The sequence below is a fragment of the Nelusetta ayraudi genome, unplaced genomic scaffold, assembly GCF_046127955.1.
Source record: "Nelusetta ayraudi isolate G7.1 ecotype Tasmania unplaced genomic scaffold, CSIRO-AGI_Nayr_v1 ptg000013l, whole genome shotgun sequence".
NCBI lineage: Eukaryota > Metazoa > Chordata > Actinopteri > Tetraodontiformes > Monacanthidae > Nelusetta > Nelusetta ayraudi.
The window spans coordinates 2,438,589-2,451,330 of record NW_027466063.1 but is presented as its reverse complement, the minus strand read 5'-3'; the positions used below and the strand labels follow the sequence as shown (position 1 = coordinate 2,451,330).

General features: G+C 45.7%; 1 protein-coding gene across 4 annotated transcripts in view; it reads left to right on the top strand.

Moving 5' to 3' along the window:
• Window positions 1-9,888, top strand: part of pex5la (peroxisomal biogenesis factor 5-like a) — a 63,239-nt gene extending 53,351 nt beyond the window's left edge. For 3 of the 4 annotated variants that reach the window (XM_076022772.1, XM_076022774.1, XM_076022775.1), the window contains 5 exons: window positions 835-905; window positions 2,589-2,825; window positions 5,159-5,324; window positions 6,988-7,145; window positions 7,825-9,888. In XM_076022772.1, the coding sequence (XP_075878887.1) occupies window positions 835-905; window positions 2,589-2,825; window positions 5,159-5,324; window positions 6,988-7,145; window positions 7,825-8,026 (834 nt within the window). In that variant the 3' untranslated portion in view covers window positions 8,027-9,888. The remainder of the gene's footprint in view (window positions 1-834; window positions 906-2,588; window positions 2,826-5,158; window positions 5,325-6,987; window positions 7,146-7,824) is intronic. The other variant, XM_076022773.1, reaches the window with a different exon arrangement.
• The last annotated feature ends 2,854 nt before the right edge of the window (window positions 9,889-12,742 follow it).

The following is a 12,742-nucleotide window of genomic DNA, read 5'->3' as shown; positions in this document are numbered from 1 at the left end:
AAACTGACCTCACGCAGGAGGCAATCCCAACATAACCCATGAGCACCTTGTATACAAGGGCCAGAAAGGCACTCCGACAAAGAAAGAGGGCACGGGGCTTAAATGAAATGGGTATCGACACACAAGTGAAACAGTGAAGACAAGCACCAAAAAGAGCGGGAAAACACTGAAAGTAGAATCAACACAGGATGACAAAATAAAATAGTAAATTGGACAGTAAAGACAAATGAAAATGCTGCCTGGTCTGAAATAAGAAGAAAACACAGAGTCCACCTGCCTTGTGGATTTACTGTATATCTTTCTTCTCAACAGACATAGGTTTTTCCTTCTTTTGATCCTCCTACAGTTGATCCACCTACCTTGTGTTTAGGATGGTGAGGTGTCATGAAGGTGCGGATGATGTCTTCTGGACACACTCTGGTGTCTTTTGTGCCAACTAAGCAAACTGAAAACCCCACTGCAGCACTGCGTTGACCACATCCATCACGTCACAACTCACAGTCACCCATCAGGGTAACACACAACACCGAGTTCACTCCACACAGTCACTTGAGCTCCATCCAGTCGACGAGGAGGAGCAGGAGATTCACAACAAGGAGGTGCTGCTGATATGTGAATCTCATGGGGGGATCAAAACATCTGAAGGATGTTCCACATCCTCAGGAGTTCCAACCGTCTCGCAGATCTGTAGACCCAGTGGGGTGATTTGACAAAACAGTTGTGTTGCTCCTCACTCACTGTGCCAGACAGGCGGCGCCTTCTCAGACCCGGGACGCCACTCTACCACCCCGTCGGCGCCGACTAATATTCTTGTTGTTCTCCTTCCCCCTGCAGGCTTGGCAAGTGTTGGGAACCACGCAGGCAGAAAACGAGAACGAGCAGGCTGCCATCGTCTCCCTCCAGAGGTGAGGAGGGGGGAAAAAATCCTTGTCGACGGAGGCGTGGTTTTGAGTGAACCTTCCTTCAGCAGCGGCAGCAGCAGTCATTCTAAGAATAGGACACAAAGTTGAATCGTTTTGTCATTTATTTATAGCCCAGAGAGGAGCAGCATCAGTACTGCGCTTTGCCAGACAAGCAAACGTGCCTTTCATTCTGAAAATAGCCACGCTGGTTGTTGCCCAGAGGCGGCGCAGACAGATTCTTCCATTCACGACATACCGCTCAAGACAAACTTCGCTGCCTCTCCTCCCGCAAGGAGTGCAAGAAAAGTCAGAAAGTGGCCTCCCCACAAGGCCCCGTTTGCAGGTGCGAACGGGGCCCGACATGCCGCCAAATTAATGAAGATAAACGGCGCTTTGCGGCGCGTGAAGTTTTGAACGCGGTGCGTCAGCCGCCGTCACCGCTCCCTCGTTTAATCCAACAGACGGCCGCAGATTGTGAAACACAACTTAGATTCCTCGTCTCTTTTGGTTTTGTTTTATTATGTAACGGCTCCATCTGTGAGGGGAGCGTTCGAGTATGAAGTGAGATTGAGTTGTTCACCTGGCGTTAGTCCCATTGTTGCTGCCTCGGCGCCACTTCACTCGGCCTGAGCCTTGTCATCCCGCTCCGTTCCAGTTTTCTTCACCACTCCAGCAAAGACTCTAATGTTTTTTTTAGAATGGATAGAACTTCTGTTCCCACAGGTCTCTTAAAAAAATGTTTAATTGTTTCTAGGGGATTCTTTTATTTTTATTTTTTTTCAAACAGTCTTCCTTGTTTCCTTGCAAGCAAAAGTCTAATTAATTTGAATTTCTTCTTTAACTTTGAAAACTGATCATCAAAAGGTGATAAACAGCTTGCAAAAATAAACCCTGCACATCCTTGGAACGGAAGATTGGAGTGACCTAATCAAATATAATGCATTATTTATGCTAACGTTTTTACGATATTGGCTTAACGAGGAAGTGGTCTAATCAGAGAACCTTTGTTACGCCGAAAGATCACCAGAATCTTTCTAATTGATGATGAAGAAAAAGTTGAAAATTCCTGATTCAATGTTGTAAAGCACAATGTCCCCGGAAAGTTGATAACTTAGAAAAAACAAGATGACTTCACACACACACACACACACACACACACACACACACACACACACAGGGAAGTGAGGTAGTGAAATGATTTGGTTTGACTGAGATTATGGGGGGTTTTAGGGAAGCTGGCACATCCACTGCGGTAATTCTGACTGGAAAATGATCAGGATGAAAGCTAAATCTTGTTCTGGCCTCTTCTCCTGTCTCTCAGCCCGTCCAAGTGCTGCTCCTCTCCACCCCGTTCCCAATTACAGAGGGCAGCCGCGATCTTGGTCGCAGCCGCCCCAGTGATATAAGATGATGTGACGTAATACGGACACACTCTCCGTGTCTCCACCTCTACCAGAGAGTCAGCCAGAGGTTTCTTTGTATTTCCCCTCGTTTGAACCCCGAGTGGGAAAGGATGCTGCAGGCAGGGGTGCGGAGGGCAGGAGGGGATCTGCTGCTCTCCTTCCTAACGCAGAAATCAGCATCCCGCGCCTGATGTTCCCCGGCTCCGGCCCGTCCCAATTAATGCCTGTCAAATCCGAGTTTCCCTTTGATGTTTGCTCAACCGGGATCCCTGTCTCCGTCCAGGTGTTTGGAGCTCCACCCCAACAACCTCGCGGCCCTCATGGCCCTGGCGGTGAGCCTGACCAACACCGGCATGAGGAACGACGCCTGCGAGGCCCTGCTCCGCTGGCTGCGACACAACCCCAAGTACAAGCACCTGCTGAAGGGCAAGAGCCACCTGATGGCCTCCCCCAACTCGCAGCGCAGGATGTCGCAAGCCCCCAACCTGACCAGACACGAAAGGTGGAGTATTCAACTCAGGTCTGTTGAGAACAAAACAAAAGCCTTTTGTTTGTTTTTTTTTGTGGGAGCAGCAATGAAGTTATAGCATGCGAGGTCACATCTGAGTTCACAACATTTGTGCCAAAATATTGTTTTTCACGCAATAGTTTGACAGTGTTTTATTGGTCAGGGGGATATTTGCAGGAAAGGCCAGAGAGAGACACATCAACATTATGGAAGATGGAAGAAAATTATGAAAAGTAACAAAATGTAATTCTTGGAGTTGCCCTGGATGTCTGGAAAGGTGCACTTGCCCTGCTGAGTGCAAAATAGCATTAAGTGTCCAATATTTTTTTTTCCTTTGATCAAAATGAACAGGAGCTGAAAAATAATTAGCCAATGTAAGTCAATAAATTGAATCTCTTACGACCCCAATAACTTGTTGGAACAGATATGATTGTAAAACAAATGATATTCACTTCATGTCAGTCAACCACACAAGAGATTATAAAGCAATAAGAGGGAGCGCTGATCGTACTAAATATGATCACTGGTGTGATGCCGTCATGGGGCCCCGGTTCTGTTTCACTCAACTTCACTTCATCATTAGTGTTGTGCTGACATTATGCAAACCAAACAGATTAAAAAAATAATAGATTTGCAATACAAGAATTCCTTCAGTGGTACCCAAGAAACCTTTTTTAGTGAGCGGCGCACACCAGCTGAGCAGCGACAGACCCCGCCTCCCTCCGTGTGGGGCTTTCTCGTCTGATTTCCTACCTTACAAAGTGTACAGGACGTCTGCAGGAGAAAGCGCAAGCCCGGGACCTCTTCAGCCGGTAAAATTAGGCTATTACATAAATCTGAGTGAACAACCGCAGCAGAGGTGAGAGCATTTTATCCGGCGGTCGGTGTGAGGAGACGTGCTGACACACCAGAGACAGCGGTCTGCCGTCTAATCCACACAATGTCATCTTTGTTCTATCGCTCTCTTTTTCTCTGTGCCACACTCCGCCCACCCCCGGAGATTTGTTCTTTCCTGAGCCCTTTGTTAGGACAGGCCAGTCTTGCTTGGATCACTCGGCCTATGACATTCCAATACTGCATGGCTGCAAGCCAGGACGATCAGTCTATAGTCTATAGAGTGTTTTCACCGACGTCACATTTTTGCCAGTTACCCGGATGCACGGCCATATTGGAGATACTCAGATGTAAATAATACACTGAACAGCACGTTGAATATACATTTTTGGCGGAATTTAAAATGTCAAAACAGGAAAGCCAAGAGGAACGTGTGGAAGCTGCAAAAATATACAGAGAAGGACTCAAAGCGATGCTCTAACTCAGTGGTCACCAACCCTGCTGACTAACTTTTAGTGACCGTTAGTGACTGATGAATATTTTATTTATTTAATACATTTTTTGAAGTCTAACTTGACCCCAACCCCTCCATTTGGCAGACAGGGACATGTCTGATGGAAACTAACATTTAGCCCCAGAGAGCAATCCAAGCAGCAGCTCTCTGGCTGTCCAGCCTTACTCTCTATTGCTCAGGGCCTGAAGCATCTCCCTCTCTGTGTGAAACATCAGAGAAGTCCAACACAAAGCAAAAGTAAAACCCTGCACAGAGATTCAACAGGAATGCATCTGAAGAAGAGAGATTTACCCTTAGACTCCAGCAGAAAATAACTCATTTATTTGCAGTAGTTGAGAAGTTGGCCACCGCTGTTACCACACATCTTAGCTCGAAACACGTACGCACACACAACTCGAAAAAGGACGTTGCCAGGGATAACAGAAGTGTTTACTGTGATATTGACATTGAGAGTGAATTCCATTTTCTGTTTTACTGCCCTTTGTACCATGAGCTGCGTCAAAAGTTATTTGACAGGCATAAACGAGTTGATTTGATGTGGCTGAGTGATGCCGAGAGACTAAAATGAATTGACCAGATTTATCCCTATGTAGCAATGACTTGAAAAAAAAGCTTTGATGAATTATTAAATCATTTTAATATGAAATTCTGTTTTATGAATTCAATAAAAAAAAAAGTTGTAACAACAATGGGCCCCCTCCCCTTCTCAGTTTCTTGCCTTCAAGCGAGTTCTGCTGTCTTCACAGTTCAGTCATTTGTTTTTGCTTCAGCGCTTCTTGGCACTTATTTATTTACACCACATGAATAAAAGTTGACGTGCAGAACAGTGCACATCATCGCCTCGAGATTTGAAGAGTGCTCACTCAGCAGCCTTACGTCACACTAATCCTTATCTGTGTGTGCGTGTGCGTGCGTGCGTGCATGTGTGTGTGTGTGTGTGTGTGTGTGTGTGTGTGTGTGCGTGTGTTTGTGTGTGCGTGCACGCTCACATTCCCAGCTCCCTGCTACCAGAGGTCAAGGAACTCTTCTTGGAAACAGTTCAGAACAACTCTGACAGCATTGACCCGGATTTGCAGACCGGCCTCGGGGTCCTTTACAATCTCAGTGGAGAGTTCAACAAAGCTGTGGAGGCCTTTAATACAGCGCTGTCGGTGCGGCCCGAGGTAGGAAACACACACGCACATACACACTGGAAAAACACAGATTAGACAGAACAGAGCTGTAACTAGTTGAAGGCAGCGGGCAAAACTGATCTCACTATTTGATTCAGTCCTAAATGGGAAGAGTCAGATAGCAAAGTTTGAGCTTACATCAAAAAACATAGACTTTGTTTTGAGCTTTTGCCCCCCTGTATAAACTGTTTATCTAGACATACATATATGGATAAATAATCACAACAAATGGAAATCTCTGGGGAAAAAAACTGTGCTGCTAGTGCAATATAATAGGTAGATCTCACACACACATTTCCTAAAACACACGTAAACGCAATATAACAACATATATTTCAAAGTGTCTCCATGATCAAAAATCAAATCAAATCAACAGGTTTAATTTCCAAAACAAACTATTACCTGCACCTTTGTAGTCAGTACAGTACAGAAGATACAAAGGGGACTTGATGCAAATGAGGCTAATTACACGAGTTGAATGGGATTAAAAGGGAGTTTGGTTCCCTAACAAGGGACAAATAGAAAATCCAACAAAATAAATACAATAATTACACTATCATATTTATAATGGCTGCTTTATGTTATTGTATTTCACTTTGTGTGGGACATGTTAGTAGCATATTGTATCACAAGTTAAACAGGTTTCCTCCTGCAGTTGCAGTTGGCTCACTTTGCCTTTGAAATAATTCAACGTATCTTGTTCAGACTCATACGCTACATGCGCGAGGCGCCGTGTGATCTTTCACACGTCCCACGCGAGCGCACGCTGTAGACATGAAACCCCTCTGCCGTGGCAGACAAGCGAGGCGAGGCGAGGCGAGGCGCTCCAGCGGTACGTGAAGCAAGGGAAGCTTACAGGATGTGTCACACGTGAGCTCCAATCACGATCGAGCTCAAGGCCGGCATTGGAAAAACAACAGCATGAATGGATTCTCTTTGTGCGGCAACGTAGAAAGACGAAGACGAGCGACAAACTTTTTTTTTCCCTGCGTCACTGTCATGCAAATCAGGCTCTGCCCTCCTCGATCAATGTCTCAGCCAGGCGAGAAAAACACTTTCCCCCTGATTCCACCTCCCACATTTGACTTGATAATTTCAGCTCTCCTGCTGAGAAATCGCCCTGAACACAAAGCGGGGGGATAATTACAGGCGGCTCCTGGGCTTAACTAAAGATGAAGGGCCCCGGTAGCAGACCGCGACCTCCGAGTGTGTCTGTGTGCGTGCAGGTGAGTTACGACTGCAAGGACATCCTGTGCGATGCATTTCAGCAGCCCCCTTAAATTACCCGCCTCTTAGATGACTTCATAACAGGCGGGCCGACACAAGAGGTCAGCAAGTAACACTTCCCTGTTATTTGTGCGCGGACGGAGGAGAAAATCGCTCCCTGACTGACTCTGCTCCGGTGGTGCTGTCGCAGCGGATACGAGGCTGCTCGCTGTTCGGCAGCCCGGATTATTCAGCTCCATTAGACTGTCTCTTCAGCAGAGGCAGTCAAATGGAGCCCCGTCACGACCTCGGCAGAGTTGGGAGGGAAACTTAGATGGCGATGACATCGTTCAGGAGTGCGTACAGGTCACAAACACACAGATACCCAACCTCCGCGACAGATTTGTCCCACGCTTGTCCGTGAACTTTAAACGTGTCGCCTACCCAGGACTACCTCCTGTGGAACCGCCTGGGCGCCACGCTGGCCAACGGCGACCGCAGCGAGGAGGCGGTGGAGGCCTACACGCGAGCCCTGGAGCTGCAGCCGGGCTTCATCAGGTCCCGCTACAACCTGGGCATCAGCTGCATTAACCTGGGCGCTCACAGGTACGGTGGTCCGACTAGGGAGACAGCACGGTGAGAGCTAGCTCCTGCACCTGACCCACACTGGCAAAACTCACAAAGATGTCTGTGAATAATTGAATGAGGTTGATTGTGTGTTCATAACGTATATATTACTATTTTCTTTTATAACAGACACGTGGCTTTTTTAAGATGTTACTTTCGTACCTTTGAAGGGTGCTTCTGTCGTACATGTAAAGGTACAACGGTAACATCTTAAAATAGCCATGCGTGTGTTATTAAAGAAAAACTCTAAAAAAAAAATTTGAAGACGTAAGCTGAATACTTGTTTTTCGCATACTCTAATAATAAGCATTTACCATCTAGATGAAGGCAGCTATGTTATGCCACAACTTCTTAAGCGTCAAACAGAATTTGTGATTTTTTTTCACAGCTGACATAGAAAAGATTTAAGATCGAAGGGTGAGACGTCAGAAAACAACAGCATCAAAGTGACCTTTCCCAGATTTTGCTCAGGTCACGTTTGCAGAGAAACAGTGAAGCCAAACGTAACAAATTCAAATATGTTTATTTGCGGTCGTCTCTCTCTTACCACAGGATGCCACTCAATCTTTGACAGCAGGCCTTTATGGAAGAAAAATAGTCTTTAAATAACTGTCCTGTCTGAAGGCGCCAAACTCATTCCTTTCTCTTTTCTTTCCAGAGAGGCGGCCAGCAACTTCTTGACGGCGTTGAGCCTTCAGAGGAAAAGCCGGAGCCGCCAGCAGGCCCACCAGGTGATGTCTGGAAACATCTGGGCCGCCCTGAGGATAGCTTTATCTATGTTGGATCAGCCCGAACTCTTCCAGGCCGCAAACATCGGTGACTTGGATCTCCTCATGCGGGCCTTTAACCTTGACATTTAAAGGAGGGTTGTGTTTACGGCGATAGCATCCAGCCGCTCACACACTCTGCAATCTACTGTACATCCGACAGCCAAAGTGCACGCATCAGAATCATTAGATCTGGTGTTAGAGACAAAAAAATGCGTGGTTTTTTTTTTTGGTTTTGTTTTGTTAGTTTTTTTATGCACGTAAACACTCGACCGCAGCCGTCAAAGTCGCCCAAGTACCTTGGAGATGTTTTGGAGGACGGGGTTCTTCCAAGCGTCTGAAGCTCGGAGATGGATTTTGCACTGCAATTTGTGATTTCCCTGAAGAACACGAGGACGGGCAAAGATTGTACGAGCAATGCCTTAGAGAACACATCAATTAAAAACTGACTCATCCAGTGGAACAGAGCCGAGGCGGGCAGAGGGAGACAGACGGCGTGCCAGTCTAGCAGGAGGAACCCTGGCAGGCCGCGTGCGGAGAGACTGGAGTCTGGAGAAGAAAGCCTCACTTTATCCCAGTTACTTTCAAAGACTCGGCGACGCCCCCACCCTGCTGCGGGACGGATTGAGCGAACTCGACGACGTAGAACCTGAAATCTGTTCCTGGCTTGTTTTGCCCCCCTTTCAGCGGAGAACAAAGATACTGCATGAGCATAAGCATTTTGCCCCCTTTTTTCAAAAATGGGATTCTCGTTCAAAATCGACACACTTTCAGAAGTTTTCCCTTTGCACTCAAGACAGACAATTACCTTCCTCAACCCCAAGTGGAATGTGCAAGCCAGGTTGTAAAGCCTTACTGAAATGCATGCGGGGGAAAAAAGTATTTATTTATACTATTTTTATGGCAACTCGAGAAAAAAAAAAAACTAAGCCATTTTCTGACTGGTTTTGCTTTCTTTGAATAACTGCCGTCTTCTGAACTTCAAAGATTTTTTGAGCCATTTGTTTATTTTCATTTTATTTCGTGTTTGTTTCTCGTGGAGGGTCTCGGCTCTCAGCTTCTCTGCAGTTTCCTTCTACGCCGACTGTTCGGAGGACCGGCGGCGCGGAAGCTGGGCGCCATTTAGCGCCCGAGCAAAACCTTTAAACTTCATTCTGTGGGGAAAAAGCTCGTTCTCTTCCTCCTCTCGGTGGACAGCTGGAGGAGTCACATTCAGTGCGCACATTGCTCTCAAATTCAATGCAGGCGTTGGACATGGCATATCCAAGACGTGCAGCCATGAGCCAAGACCTGCAGCGGCTCGGGGTATTTCCTGATGCAATTACTTTATTTACTTTGTTTGTCTTTGAAGCTCATTTAATGGAATCAAATTGACTCTGCCCATCATGCATGATTTCAATCTTTATATATTTATCTCAGCTTTTACAGCCTTTTTTATTTTTTAAACTACGTGCTCATATTAGTAGTAAATGTAGTAAAATTATTTCCATGCATTTGCAAAGCACGTGATTGTAAGGAAGCAGTTATTTGAGATAATTTCTATTAGAGGCTTGTTTTGCCTCGCAGCTTCTCTCACTCAGTGAGAAAACAGTGAGTGAGATAGTTTGAGTTTGTCCCCTTTGAAAGTCACTCTCAGGGGTGAGCGTCACGTCTCCGGATGCGCAAAAAAAAAAAGTGGATGGTAAATAATCTCCACCCGAACCGTACAGCTCAGCCTCTCTCGCCGTCTCGTAAGTCCCCAGTAAGTCAGCCAGTGTGCAGCACGCACGCAGCGTTTTCCTCCTCTGATCCTATGCAAAGGCAATGCTTTTTGTTGCCGCCTTGAATTGTCCGCTTGTCGCCGCCCGCCTCAGCCGACCAAAAAGAAAGTGGCGATTCGGGTGCTGTGGCAGAGTGTTATCAGGAGGAGGCAGAGGCCAGGACGAGAGCCATTCATCTTCCCAACTGTACGGCTTTGATGAAAAAAGAGGCGTTCCTCTTGTAGGCAGAACTGTGGTTAGTCGTGCACAAAAAAACACACACACACACACACACACAGAATCCACCACCCAAAGTGGTGCCTACATGAATAAGAACCCGGGGCTGCACCTGACTGATGTGCCGCCGTACATCAGGCTCTGCTCTCAGACACGCGCCGTATTTCACCCGTCGCCACACTCACCCCGGATGCACCCACAGCGTTTTGTCAGCGAGGAAACACATCGAACCAAAACCACATTGGAGCACAAACGGTCTTCCCAAGGAGAGGGCAAGAACGTCGTGGCTAACGCACTCAGACACCGAGAGAGGCTTTTTGGCACGAGCTCCTTATGGCCAAGTGTGATGTTTAATAGATCAAGGAGAGAGAGAGGAGGCCACGGGGACACTGCACATATGTGCATGCCAACAGTCTGTACGAGAGGGAGAGTGGGGGGATGGGAGGCGCCGACAGTGATCTGCACAACTCATCGGAGAATTCAAAAAAAGAGAGAGAAAAGAATTGGCAGTGACATGATGGATGATATGACTGAGAATAATTACTGGTAGGTTTATTTTTAGCCATGCACATGCGCCATGTCTAGGCCCAGGTCCAGACATTTTGGGGTGCCAACTACCTCCCCATCCCATTTCAGTTAAATATAATAACAACATTGACACAACAACAGAGTGTGCAAGGACATCTTTACACTCTGTGGAATGACGAAAGACAGAAGTTTGTTAGTGGAGTCAGTTAATGGAGATTGATTGGCTGCCACTGGAAATTCTGTCAGCAAATCGCCATTTATTTTCTAATGGAATGCGTTCAGACATGTTGGACAGTCTCTGAATGGGGATTTATGTGCTGGAGTCAAAAGACAAGTTTCAAAAACAAGAAAAAAAGAGATCAAAACGTGATTTAAAGAGTCTGGCCCCACTGGGGCCACGTCGTGACGCCTCGGGATCTGTTCAGAAGCTGACTTTGCATACAGCTCCTATAAACAGACTATTGACCAGTTATGAGTGTCCAGGAGCCTTTTCTCTTCTCCAATGACATGCCGTAAAAACAGCATTTCCTTGGGTTGTCATTAAATGTAGCCCTAACATTCACTTCAGTTATTCTATGACTTTGACTCCCCAAAGTTCTGAGAACAAAAAGCAATGCCCTCTCTATCATAAACTATACACTGTGACAGTATGTTTATGATACTGCCTTCAGCTGGTCTGTGCTAACTCGCTAAAGTTAAAAGACTTTCGCCGTTTTTAGTTCTGCACAGCGTAGACTCTGCAAAATCCTTTATGGCCGCACGGCTACATCTGCTCTGGGCACATGTGTGACTCAGCTGACTTTCACCCCAGTCACCTACAATGTACTCGCTAATGCTGCCAGCTGGAAAGACCCCGAGCCAGCATGTTGTCCACTGTCTCCAAATGCAATTCATCTACGTATCGTTGCTCTCAACACATCAGAGACAAGCCTTCATCCCCCGTCTTTCTTTCTGTAATCTCCAACAGTGGCCAGGGATAGCTTCATGGGAGACTGATGTCTGTCAGTGCATGGTTGACTATTGATGCCTAATGCTATCTTGATCATTTTAATAACTGTAGAAACTTAAAGAGAACGAGATGTCTTTGACAACTGCGATTCATGGATTTGCGCTAGTTTTCCTAGGAGGTTGCAGGCCTTTTGCATCACAAGATACTGTAGTTGTAGTAGAAGTGAAGAACCTATTTTTTTAACAAGACCTCCAGTTGCTGGTTTAAAAAAAAAAAATAAAGTTTAGCCACGCTCGCTGTCGTTCTGCAAAATTGTTGGAATGAGGGTGACGGCTTTTCTTTTTGTAGAACCCACCTTCTCCTCCTCAGGTGAACTGGCCTTGCTCAGCGCATGCTCCTTTCACACAGGTCGATCGCATGGACATCCCCCACATTTACTTATTTTATGAATGCCAATCTAAGTTGTATGCATGAAACATGAAATGGAAGCGCTCTGTCTCTTTCATTCCCACAAATGTAAACAAGTAAGGAGAAAAAACAATGATGTTTTCCTGCAATATCTCTGCAATGCACTTTAAAAAAAAAACAAAAAACAACAACTTAACATTTGGTGATGTATGTATTCAGTATATATCCTGCAACAAGATGCTTCTTCCACCTGCAATAGGTCAGCAAGAGTGCACGGAGCTCAAGCAGAGGAAGCATTCACTTGAGCTTCAAAACTGGCACACTTCTGCAACTGCTACTCAACGGATATACCTGTATTCTTTACACATGTATTGGATAACCGCAGCCTATGTTTATCAGCACAGAGCCTTTCTGTTGTCACAGCCACTTTTTTAAAGCCAATGTTAAGTACTCAGTGCTGTGTTCTATAGTTGCTTCACACTAAAAGAGCATTGCAGCTGAATGAGCTTTATTTACTCGTGCAAGCTGGTGTGTCCTATTCAGGTCAGATTTTTCATCCCCGACTATAGTGGAAAACCATTGAGAAAACTCTTTAGACTTCCAGTAGATGGTAGATTTGAATCTTTGTTTTATCTTTAACATTTGGAAAAGGACAAAAACAAAACAGGTACACAGCTCCAAAAGGGATCAGTGCCTCATGTGACATCACAGGGCCATTTTTTCATGTCATGTTGCTGTTTGAAAAATATTAGCAGGTAAATTGTCCATCATATGGCACCTATAGCGCAAGCTGGAAACCAACAGCAGAATTGCTTTTACACAAATCTGCTTGTCATGCTTTTAGAAATTGAGAATGAGACAACTAAAGAAATTTAGAAATGAGAAAATATACGTTCAAAAATACTTAATCTCATGATCTCTTATTGTCAGCACCGCAGGTGTAATTAA